This window comes from Mus caroli, unplaced genomic scaffold, assembly GCF_978045245.1.
Source record: "Mus caroli unplaced genomic scaffold, Mus_caroli_1 scaffold_6, whole genome shotgun sequence".
In the NCBI taxonomy this organism is placed as follows: domain Eukaryota; kingdom Metazoa; phylum Chordata; class Mammalia; order Rodentia; family Muridae; genus Mus; species Mus caroli.
Window position 1 is genome coordinate 122,576,816 of NW_028227261.1, and position 12,269 is coordinate 122,589,084.

General features: G+C 41.6%; 1 protein-coding gene across 2 annotated transcripts in view; it reads right to left on the reverse strand.

Annotated features, from left to right (window-relative positions):
• Map3k7 (mitogen-activated protein kinase kinase kinase 7) overlaps positions 1-11,661 on the reverse strand; it is a 56,298-nt gene extending 44,637 nt beyond the window's left edge. For both annotated transcript variants that reach the window (XM_021159535.3, XM_021159534.3), the window contains exons 1-2: positions 11,402-11,661; positions 995-1,105 (exon numbers count right to left, since the gene is read on the reverse strand). In XM_021159535.3, coding sequence (XP_021015194.1) covers positions 995-1,105; positions 11,402-11,521 — 231 coding nt within the window. In that variant the 5' untranslated portion in view covers positions 11,522-11,661. The remainder of the gene's footprint in view (positions 1-994; positions 1,106-11,401) is intronic.
• Between the last annotated feature and the right edge of the window lie 608 nt (positions 11,662-12,269).

Sequence of the window (12,269 nt, forward strand, 5' to 3'; positions counted from 1 at the left end):
ATAAAGCTGATGTTATAAAGGGCTCACTAACAGATTTTCCTAGGAGACAGCAACCACACAGACTAAACTTTAACTAAGGCATTGCTGCCTTCAAACTACCCCAAAGCTAAGTAGTATGCTAACCAGACAGAAAGTGATGAGCAAAACTACTTTGTTATCATGTAAATGTCTGCTCACCAGGATTCACTGGCCACCCCCAAAGAACAGGCCTCTAACTGGCTGCTTAAGGGGCAGCTCAAGGTCACAACTAAAGTTAAGTCCTGGGCTGCCTTAAAGCCCCCTGTTTTCTTCTTGAGAAAAACATAAGTCTGCCAGATGGGCAAGAAGACCCTAGATAACAACCATTTGAAAAGAAAAATCCTGGTTATTATAATAATTCTGGTGCTATGCAAATCTCTCATCTGTGTAAGTGGCCAGACTTACAGTCTCCTGACTGTTACATTTTTTAAAGTGTAACCCGGGGCCAGGACCTAGAAGAGATTTAAGGATGACAGAATCTGTGGAATGCATAAGTCTTAAGTGAATTAAGACTCTTTTATTTGAGGTTGGTCCCTCTTTGGGTGCTAGCCACAGCTGGCCACACTTTCAGTAAAGAGCTTTTCCTTATTAATCTAAGTATGTGGAGTAGTTTCTCACTAGAAAGGTGTATTATTTCTACAACATTCTAAGAAATTCTTAACTTTAGGTATTGGGAGGAATAATACCACTTTAAAGTTAAGATAGGCAACCCTGAGATACATCTGGACCCGTGGGTAAGTGCGCTTGAATTCCTGGAGCGACTCACGTAACTATACTCTCCCCTAGTAACTTTTAACCAGAATTTAAAGCAAAAAAATGAAAGACATTCCTAGGAAGGCACTGCTTCAGTGCAGTCAACTGCTAATGCCCATGCACACAGAGAAGAGAAAGGTGAGAAACACTGTGTTTTATATAGTCTTAAAACCAGAGCATCTCTGGTGAAGAATTAGTGGATACAAATAACAGCTCAGCTTACCTCCACAATGAAAGCCTTCCTCTCAGATTCACTTTCTATCTGTTTAATAGCAACATCTTTTGCTCTCCACTTAGCTTTGCAAACTACTCCAAAAGCTCCTCTTCCGACAACCTGAGTTAACAAACAAACAAACAGAAAACCCCCAAAAATCAGAAGCAGAGTTTAATATGATAGAGTCAGTTTTTAAGTCTCATCAAAGGTTTAGAAACCACCATTATCAAAATTTGCTAAGAATGAGTTTTTCATTAAACTGAAGATAAAATGCAGTTTTAATCTTTGAAATGAACCTCTTAATTCTAAAGCAGAAACAAAAAAATACACGGAGGACATAAGGCAATTTTTAATCACAGTAGAAAATTAAAGTCAAGATGATTGAGAAGTGGTTCAGAAAAATAAAAATGAAAAAGAACATATACTATTTAAAGAAAATAAAATCAGCTTTCAAATAACTCTAATTGGGGGTAGGAAATGGAAGGAAAAGGGCTAAAGATATATATAAAAGGCCCACTATGAAGGACACGCAAAATGTGTTACTGTCTACACAATGACCCCCACCCCAATACCTCATATTACAATGCCCATTTATAAAATGCCCAGGAGAAATCTAGGGACAGCAAGCAGGTCAGTGATTGCCTTGAGATAAGGATCAAAATGGAATTAATGTAAACGGTATCCTGCCAAGGTGGTGATGTGTTTGAAAGTTGACTGTGCTGGCTGACAACTGGGTAAATTCACAAAAGTCAATAAATCACACTTCACATGGGTAAGCCTTATGATAGGTAATTAGCTTATTACTTTTAAAAAGTTATAAAAATACAGACCAACCACATGCCACATTATTGCTAAAACTAATGGCTATCACATGGGCACACTGCTCTGTCAAGTTCCTCTATTTAAAAAAAATACTTGGAAAAATCCAAGTATTTTTAAAAGTATTAAAAAACAAAAATGAAAATTAGCGTGGTATCTGTCAGATCAAAACCGTTAGACTGTTACTGTGAAGGGCACTAGGTTCGCACCTTCATCTCCAATCTCGTACCTTCTATGTAGCTAAATGCTATGGCAAGGTCCTTTCCTCAAGGAAAGGTTCACCCCACTCAATACATCTTTATAGACTGTTAACTAGTGGGCATTGAGAGAGTGCTCTGCCCACATCCCTCTTTATAAAGCCTCACAAGGAGGTGCTAGTGTTCTCCTCATGTTACACATAAAGCACATGGTTTTAAACGTGCCAACTCACTCAGCTCTACACAGGTAACAAGCAGTACAGGACAGTCAGTTAATGGTAGGCAGCCCAGCACTAGAATACCAGAGGCTCTAACATGTATGGCACACTTTATATATTAGGATCAGTTATGTGCTCCTTTGGTGTGAGTCCACTTAAGACAACTTATATAAAACTCAACATCAAAGTTGGGCGTAGCTAGTGATCAAATAGTTGTTCTTCAAAATCTACACTGGATCGATCGATCCCTTCACAAAGGGAGCAGGAGAATACACTAGGGCCGGAGCTGTAACCTGGGGCACGTGAACTAGCTAGTCAGGTTCCAGTTCTACTTCATAGGCTGTGTAAAGCCGTATAACTACTTCTCATATTCAGTGCTCACAACAAGATGAGCACATTTTGGTGGTGTTTTCCCCCCAGATTAGCACAAGTAATCCATTTCCATTTTAAAGGTAAGCAGTCATAGGGATGCAATTACACATTACACAGTAAGAAAGTATTTTGAGGCAGGATCCGAAACCTACAGCTTAGAATTACCAGCATGCGCTATGGTAATTCATACTCAGCTTAAAGGTAACAAGGCTGCTTATATGCAAAGTCCCAAGTAAGCCTGGCTCTTTTGGAGACTTTTTCCATTTCCTGGTCTTGGCCATTCAGAGACCATCTTGTTTTCCAAGCCTCAAAAAGAACCCAGCACTGGTGATTTACACTCAGCATCCAGTTACTTTAAGAAGATTTAGGAATTGGCTTTGGTTTGAACATGTCAGTCTTTATAATCAAGCTTACAGTTAGGCGTCCTGCTCACTGTTAGGTAAATTAACATCTGAGCTTTTTTTCCTTTTCTTTTTTGACAGTAAAGCATAGATGTTTATATTTTCTTTAGTGAGTATCTATAAAGTTCCTAAGTTATTTTCCTTACTGAGTGTCTATAGGGTTCCTAAGTTATTTCCCTTCATATCTATGGAGATAAGAGTATCTAATAGGGGGTTATAGAATCAGGCTCTTCCATAAACATTATAAAACAACGCCCAGAGTTGGGTTTGAATTAATACAAGGAGCCAGAGCACTCATTTTTCTCACAGGAAATTAGCAGCAAACAGATCCTACAAGATTTCAACTTCATGGTCATAATCAACTTAGACGATACACACAGATCAGTCTGCCTATAGACATTATCACTAACTATGAAGGAATGATGATAAAGTATTAAGACATTCGATACACTTCAATCATGTGCCCACAGATTAATCAGGGCAAGCAGTACTTAGCATTATTAAGAACGTCTGCTCTGAGTGTTATTTGTATTTGTGGATTCTGTACTTGTCATAACTATGCCGAGTAAGCATGACCATCTGTGATCCACAGGTGCCATCTAGTGATGAAATGACGACTCACCCTGAGTTTTCAACTTCAAACCAGGGGAACTAAATGTGAGCAAATAAATACACGATAAACTCTCTTTTGCTGTGAGAAATCAATTTCACAAAATAATCTGAAATAAAAATGGTCACATTCCTATCTGAGAACCCATGGCCTCAAGAAATCTCCATTCTCATTTGAGTCATAAGTTACTTCATAAACACACTGAGGTTAACAGATCCTAAATGATAACACAAGAAGGCAAGTTGTCGAAGTTGCTGAAATGTCTGATAGAAATAACCGTCATAGTTTTACAGGAGTCAGTTTAATAGCATGGAGCCAGTGCTTAAAGAATTATATTTCTTTAGATCATAAAGACTTCTTTTTTTACATATGGCATTATTAGGAGTAAAATATTAGCTGTTAGAAGTAAAAAGCAAAAACTGACTTTTTGTGAGATGAAAATGAGACAGGGAAGAAATCCAAGGCTATACAACAAGACTACTTAGATTTTTTTTTTCTAACACTTTTTTTTAACACTTCAGAATGCCAAAGGCAAGCATTCACAATACACTAAAGACCTCAGCAGCCTCTCTTTCCCCAACAGGCTTGGAGATTCAATGGTAGAAAGCAGTTCAAACTTTCTCCCACCCCCACTTTTTCCTTTGATTAGCAGAGGCAGACAGCCTGGCAGACTGTGCTCTATAAACATGGGCAGCTACAGAGGCATAAGAACACTGATAAAGAACACACAGCAGGCTTTACCCCAGGCTACCTTGGACCCAGTTGAACATGACAATGATTCAGAAAAAATCTTGCAAAAGGAGTAAGTGAAATTAAAGTCTGACCACAGGGAGGAGGCTACTGTGGGGAGGGTTGAGACCTGAAATGGATTCATAGCTGCTCAAACACAGACCTTAATGCAAAGTGCTTAAAGTGACTTTCTGAGGATTGATGACAGCCAAAGGGAAAGCCAAGTCAGGAAGCATGAAGAAGGTCTTTCTTCAGTGATACAACTGAACTGCAAACTGCATTTCTTTAACCCTGAAATATTTGAGTACCTAGTACATCCAGCTGCTGTTTCTGAGGGACTGAATGTTCTTTAGCTAAACTGACAGTACCAAAGTGGAGGAGCCTCAGAAATAGAAAATAAGCTATGGCTCACAACCATCTATTTCTCAAAGCATCATATTCAACAGGTTAACTGTTGGAGAAGGGATTTATAAAAGGTTTTCACCCTTTCAGAAACAGGAGTGAGTGGGATGATAGAAGCTTGCACATAAAGGGGGTGAGGGGGAGTCTCCAAAGACAGCTGCCCTCAATCTTTTCCATCCTTGTCTGTCTTTACCATTACTCTACTGAGGAGTTCATGGCTTTCCCCCTTGAGTCAAGTTGGTCAAGAATTGCTTTTATCAGTAGTATAGTGAACTTCCTGGAACTTCAAAATCAGGGCTCAAGAAGCTTTAGCAATTTCTATTTTCTTCCTCTTAGAACCCAACATCATGAGATAAAGGCCCACTTGCTACGGAAAGGCCTCATGGAGGATGATTGGGCATTTGCTGAGTATAACTGATGACCAAGCAGACAGAGACACTATTCTGTCAGGCATGAAGAAGCAACCTTGGATGCCTCTGTTCCATGTGATGGTAATATGTATCAAGGCACTTGTTTGGTTTCCACCCAGGGGCAAGGGACTGAGGTGCCTATTTTACATATCAAAGCAGACCTGGCCTCCAGGTTCTCCCAGCAACTCTCAGTCCCTGCCTGGCATACTCTGCCCTCCTCCTTGAGCTCTTCCCTCTATCCTTCTCTCTTCCCATGGTGACTTCCCTGGCCTAGTTCCTTGGGGCCAGTGAACTTGTCTGAGAGCAGCTTCCCAATAAGCCTGCCTATATATAATCTAATCTGGCTTGAGTTGGCTCATTTCCTCAGTGAAGAAATAACCTATCACTACATGGACTTCTGGAATGAATTCAAAGAAACAGACAGGTATGAAAAGAAGTGTGTGTCTATAGTAACTACGAATTAGAAACCAGTGTTAATCATTAGAAGACAAATTAAGAATAATTCCATCTTGGTCTTCTTCACCAACTAATAAATGTTAAATACCAATTTGAAGCTTGCATGGCTAGTGCTTTACCCAATAAGCCGTCTCTCTGGCCAGCCCAAGTTCAATCCCGGAACCCCTACAAAAAGCAAGATGCAGTGGCATGTCTATACATGCAGTGGCATGTCTATCTAGCACTTCCCATCCAGTGAGATGGGAAACAGAAAGAAGATAACTGCCTGGAAGTATGCAACATAGCAACAGAGATAGAAATAGAGACAGTCGCAAATAAAATGGAAGGCAAGAACTGATTCCTGAAAGTTGTCAGGTGTTTGTGGTGAAAATGTGTGCACTTGTGGGCAAATAAATAAATAAATATTTAAACACCGACTCCATTCCCCTTACTTTCAGAGGATCACATTTCCTTTGACCTTATTAAGATTTGCAAATTGTGTTATTTTTCTAATTTATCCAACCCTCACATTCTGGAGAAACTTTATTTGGAGAGAATTTATTACAACTTGAGCCATCCTCAGATGCTAGTAAAGAGCTGGAAGTTCAGTTCAGGTGTTACTGTATCTTTCGCTGTATAGCACACCGTATCTTCACATGCTCTCTAATGGGCCACACACCACAGTATACACACACCAGAACGAGCTGTACTTCACTCCAACGAGATGACCAAACAACGTAGACTATTGCCATTATAGGACTCATTGGTTAAGAAAGTCTATTTCTAGGGACGGAGAGGCGGCTCAGCAGTGATCAGTACTGGCTGCTTTTTCAAAGAGCTTAGGCTTTGTTCCTTGCACCTCTAGAGAGGCTCACAACCATCTAATAACTCTTGTCCCAGGAACTGATGCCCTCAACAGACACAGTACACAGACATATATGCAGGCAAAACACTCATACTCCTAAAATGGTATAAAAGTAATAACAAAAGGCCCACCTTGTCTCTGTCTCTCAGGCTCAGAATGTAAAACAACACTTTCCTGATGGAGGTAATTTCCACAACTGTAAGAATTTACGAACTGGCAGAGACAATTACAAAATAATGAAATAAGTTATACTTTATTTGCTACCTCATTTCTAGTTTAAGCTGGTAATATGTTTGCTCCACAAACAAGAGGACTCAAGTTCAAACATTTGGTGAAGTGGAACACATTTATAATTCCAGCACTAGGGAGGCAGAGATGGGCAGATCCCTGGTCAGTTAAGCTAGCTAGCCCACGTGTATGTTTCAAGCCAGCAAGAGAGCTGCTGGCACTCAAGGAAGAACACAGTGGGTTATCTGACTTCTGGATTCCACAAACGGGTGTACAGGTGCACTTACACAGAGGTTAACATGCACACAGGCAGCCTAATTCCTTAAGGACTAAATATTACTCCTTCCCTTCATGTGAATAAAATTAAAAACAAACAAACAAACAAACAGCAACTAACATATGGAAACAGCTGTACCGAGCGTGTTCTTAATTTACTATTAAATGATTCATGTTAATTGTCTCCAACTCACTTTATTTAGTTCAGTGGCTATGGCTGTCGACTTAGTATAGCTCTGCTCTAGGCACTGTGTAAATGGACCCCCAGCTATGCTGCCATCATAGAAATCTGGAACATAACAGAAAAGCATAGACCCTAAAGTCATTAGCTAGGATGTGGCGTCTCCAACTATTCAGAGCTTCAATATCTATTAATAAACTGTCAGAGTAGAAGTGCTGACAAGACAGACTTGATAACACACAAGCAAAGCTCCGGGTTTCGCTTTACTACAGGCTTTTAAAGCCTCCCACAAAACATCTTTGCCACCGACATCTAACTCTCTAGAACTGTAAGGCACCATCAACTCCTCCGTCAGTTGTTTTTGGTCATATTTTATCATTGGTAAAGACAACTAATACCTCACCTGACTCACTTAACTAGCCTTTCCTTTAAATGTACGTCGGATTATGTGTCACCCTACATGCTCATGACACATAAATAATCTCTGTAGCCATCTCTTTACTGCAACCATTCCAGATGTCTACTGAGATCAGTGGCCACCAATTTCACATAGAAGAACTCACTGGTTACTTTTGGATATTCATAACTAACAATCCCATAGACTCATTTATTCAGGCCCTATAACTTCAGGCCCTCTTCTAGTATAAGCTACTTAATAGTTTATAGTCACTGTTAAATTTCTTTCTACCTAGTCCCATCCTAGTATATTTTAGCTTTAAAAACAAAATCTTTTCCATGCCTCTTCAATAAAACATAAACAGACATGTACAAAGAGTAGCTGTACATGCCAATATGCTTAGCTGTGGTCGGCATTCTGGGACTCTTTTACAAAGTAATCCCTATAGATACAGTCTATGTACTTAAGTGACTCCTGCTAGACACAAATATTTATTAAATATAATGGAATAGAAGGGATCAAGACTGGGAAGAACCAGATCTCATTTCCAGTGTAAATTCTGGCTTAGTCAAATTATGTAAAATAACCCTGGCTTACCAAATATTAGAAAATCAGACGTGCATCCAATTCTCATAATTATGCTGTGATCATTTTATTTACTGGTTTAACAAATATTTAGAGAACTTTTAGGTGCTATGCACTTTGATTAGAAATGTAAATAAGTTACTTTACATCTGGCTGAGATGGGTACACAATTCAGTTAGGAGCCATGAGGACAATAGAAATACTATGCCCCAAGTTCCTTGGGAAAAGCTTCTCTTAGGAAGGGACATTTGTGGAGGGACTTGAATGGTGAGAAGGAACTAGTCACGTGATATTTTGGAGGAAGAGCACAAAGGCAGAAGAACACGTGCAAGGCAATTATTCACTAGTGATATTTTGAGCCAATGAGATAAATTTATTTGGTATGTAGCTGCAATCCTGTCTCTACTTACTTACAGGTTTAACATTGTGACTCTGAGAAAGTAACCAATCTTCGGATTCTTGCATTGAGCTGTACTGTACAGAGAAGAAATGTGAAATGTGTAGGCCCAACCTCTAGGAAGGAAAGGAGTGTTCTGAGCCTTCCTTCCTAGAATTAGGTTCCACTGTAGACTACTGCAGTGACACTGCACATATACCTACAGGACGCAGACTCATGAGAGAGGAAGTTCAAATTCCAGCTCTACCACTGACTGAGACAAGAGGCTTTTGGCAAACCAAACTCCGTGACCAGTTGTCAGTATCTATAAAATGGGGATATCATTTGTCTGTCTACCCAACTACATTTCCTGGGAGATTATGACTACGGTCTAAGAATGCCCAAACTTACTGTGGAGAACAAGATAGTTCATGTTGGAAACGAGGTATTTATTTTTACAACAGGAATAGATTTCTAATAATTTTGTCTAATCTATCAATTTAAGAGAGAAATCACAGGTCTCCAAATTGAATGACCTGCCTCCATATATTCTGACACAATACAGCATCTAATTTTCTAAATCTGAGTACATTTTCCACCAAACCATCCAATCCTGAAGGTTAAAAACTGAGTGACTTATAAAAAGTTAAGTACCCATGTAGATTTCTTAGGCAGAAAACTGATATAATCTGACATGAAAGTGAAGAGCCACAGTACCCTGATACTGCAATGACAGAAACACCTACTGTCTTAGAAATGTGTATCTACGAAATGATTCCCCATCTGCCTGGAGCTAGATGTCTTCCCGCCACAGCTTCTAATTATCTTTGTGTAGCACTGAGTCCATTATATTATGGGCTGAGAAATAAAAAATGTGGTTTTCTCAACTTACTGTTTTGCTTTCTGTGGTGCTAGGATTGAAGCCAGAGCCTCAAGCACAAAGGGCAAGAACTTCAATACTGAGTTATACACCAAGCCATTCTTTTCTTAATTTATAGGGTGATATACTTGTCCATATAAAACACTGAAGGCATGTAAGATAGTTTTCATGTTGGGTCATCTTTCTGTTTTCCTATTTATGATTTAAACTAGAGATGGAATGTAAGTTGAAATAGCTTGAGTGCCCATGATGCATCGCTGACTGTACAATCTGTTTAATATGCTCACATGAAGACTATAATGGAAATTATGTAATGGTTTTGACATCAGAAAGGCCTGAATTAAATCGGGACTATAAAAATAAACTAGGTTCTAAGACGAAACAAATTTCAAAAATGTACCAGCTTTGGATTGAGGGCTTCAAATTGATTATTGTCTCCCTTAGCAACTGGAAGGCCCCAATGAGGCAAGAATGTGAAAACTTTAAAAAGTTGTGTGCAAAAAACTAAGGCTGCAAAACCAAACAAAGTAAGCTCACGGAAACATGTGGTAGACCATGAAGTACAAGTTATTATTATATAACAATTAGTAGTCTACAAGGACAGCAATTCATGAGAGTACACGTAAATGCTTATTTAAAAGCTGCGATTCTTGTATACTGACTCACTGAAGTTTTAGTCTTAAAAAAGAATGTTATCCATGAAAGCTGGACCAACTACCCGCTTCTGAAAAAAGGAATTTATCTTAGCTTCAATGGGGGTGGGGGGGCATATAAAATGTTTTCCTCTTAAAAAACAGGCCTTCTTTTAGCATATGACCTTAAAGCAGGTCACCCTTCCTGTCTGGAACTTTGCTTCCTAACAATATGTCAGGCACTATATTGGATTTTCTGCACACACTGCTTAACTGGATTTGTCACACTGATAAAGTAGCAATCACTCCCATCTTACAGTTAAGGAAATGAACACACAGAAAGCAGTAAGAAACCAAGTCCCACAGTGCTCTGTCTATCTCTGAAGCGTCTTCCTCTGTCTCAAACCTTCCCCTATCCAGCACACTTTTTCTAAGACAATCATGCTCTCAATGAACACACCCATCTCTGGTTAGTTTTTGTGATACAAAGATATGACTTAGTAGTCCTCTAAGGTAAAGATGTATTTATTGAGTGTTAATTTGCTTGCATCTTTTAACTCCTTACTACAATGCTTTAAAAATGAAAAGACAATTCAGTCTAGCTATCAAAAACCCACACATCAAGGTACAGAAAATGCAGTGCTCTTAAAAAGCGGTTAAACTCATAGAAACTGCGTGAACGCGTTTCTAACCAAAGCTTCAACGAGTTCTAAACGGCATTTTGAATATATGTACAGATTTTTTTCTCTTTAGTAAATATTAAGACTCTTAGAAGTCACTGGCCCCACTGTGAATCTAAAAATAGGCGATGAAGAAGACACCCTTCCACCTGAACATTGAATTTATTCGGTTTTTCTAACAGCGATTTCTGGTGTAGCGTAATATTCTGACTGTCACCACAATCACTACTTGCCTTTTCAGACTATGCTACTTGAAACATGTTTTCATAACAGACTTAACGTTACTAGAGATTGAAATTCATCTACATTAGCGCAATAGAAGGCAGAACTACCTACGGTATCAGAGAAAGAAGAATCCGGGACCAGGAGAAGCACCGTGAGGCGTTCGACGTTCTCTTTACCAGCCTGTCCCGAGCATCCTTTCGTGTCACACACCGCGCTAGAAGTCACACAGACAGACAGACACAGACAGACACACACACACACACACACACAGACAGTCACACACACAAAATATCCTGGACTCTAACACCACTACCAGCGAGCTGAATTCCCGCAGCCACCAAACTTTGCTCAATTTATTTACGGATAATTGAACTGCCGACCACATATGAATCAGGTAGAGAATCACAGATCCAGACTCAACCCACGAAGCCCATCGGGAAGCCGCCTCCCACCCGGGATCCCAGGCGGCGCGGGGCAGCAGGGCTCGGCCTCGCTCACCTCTTCCACCTCGATCTCCTTGTAGTCGATCTCTTCGAAGTTCAGGACCTGCGACGGCGCTTCGATCATCTCACTGGCAGAAGACGAGGAGGAGGACGAGGCGGCGGAGGCTGTCGACATGATCCCCCGCGGCGCCCGGGGGGCCGCGCCCGCCCTCCGGCCCGCGCAGCGCCCTTCAGCCCGGAGCCCCGCAGCCCCGCCGCCCGGCGCTCCGTGGCGCGGGACCGACCCGGGCCACCGCCGAGTCCCGGCTTCCGCTCCTCAGCGCTTTCCGTCGCCGGGCCCCGCCCACTACACTTCCAGTTCCGGTTTGAACTCGGAACTGGGAGGGAGGAGGCGCGCCTGAGGGACCCGAGCGGGGAATTTCCCGACCCGGGGAGCGAGAGAGGGAGAAGCCGGGGTAGGGGCGGCGTGGAGGAGGACGAGCGCGGAGCCGTGGGCCCGAGGAGCAGGCTTCGCGAGACTTTTGCGAAAGGGCCTCGGCGGCAGGAGGATACCGCGAGACCGGGCGCCGTGACGTAGTAAATGTGCGCTATCGGAACTGGCGCTGAGCGAGCCCGAAGGCCGTCCGGTTGGTCCTGCGGGATCCAGCGGGAAAGATGAACTCCGTCGCTTTCTGCCTGTTTCTTTTGAGCCGCGTCGTGCCTTCCCCTGCTCTGTCCTGGGCGGCCTGCGGTCAGGCGGCCTAGGGTTTGGCTTGTGCTCTTTGGGCGCATCTTCATGTCGGGTTTCAGCCGTGAGCCCGTTACTTTTTTAAGCGGAACCCCGAGCTGGCGAGGGGGTTCGGGAGCAGCGGTTAGCGCGCGCCATCAGGGGTAGCACCGTGATGCGTGAGCGCTCACTAATGGACGTTAGCATCGTGGTGAGA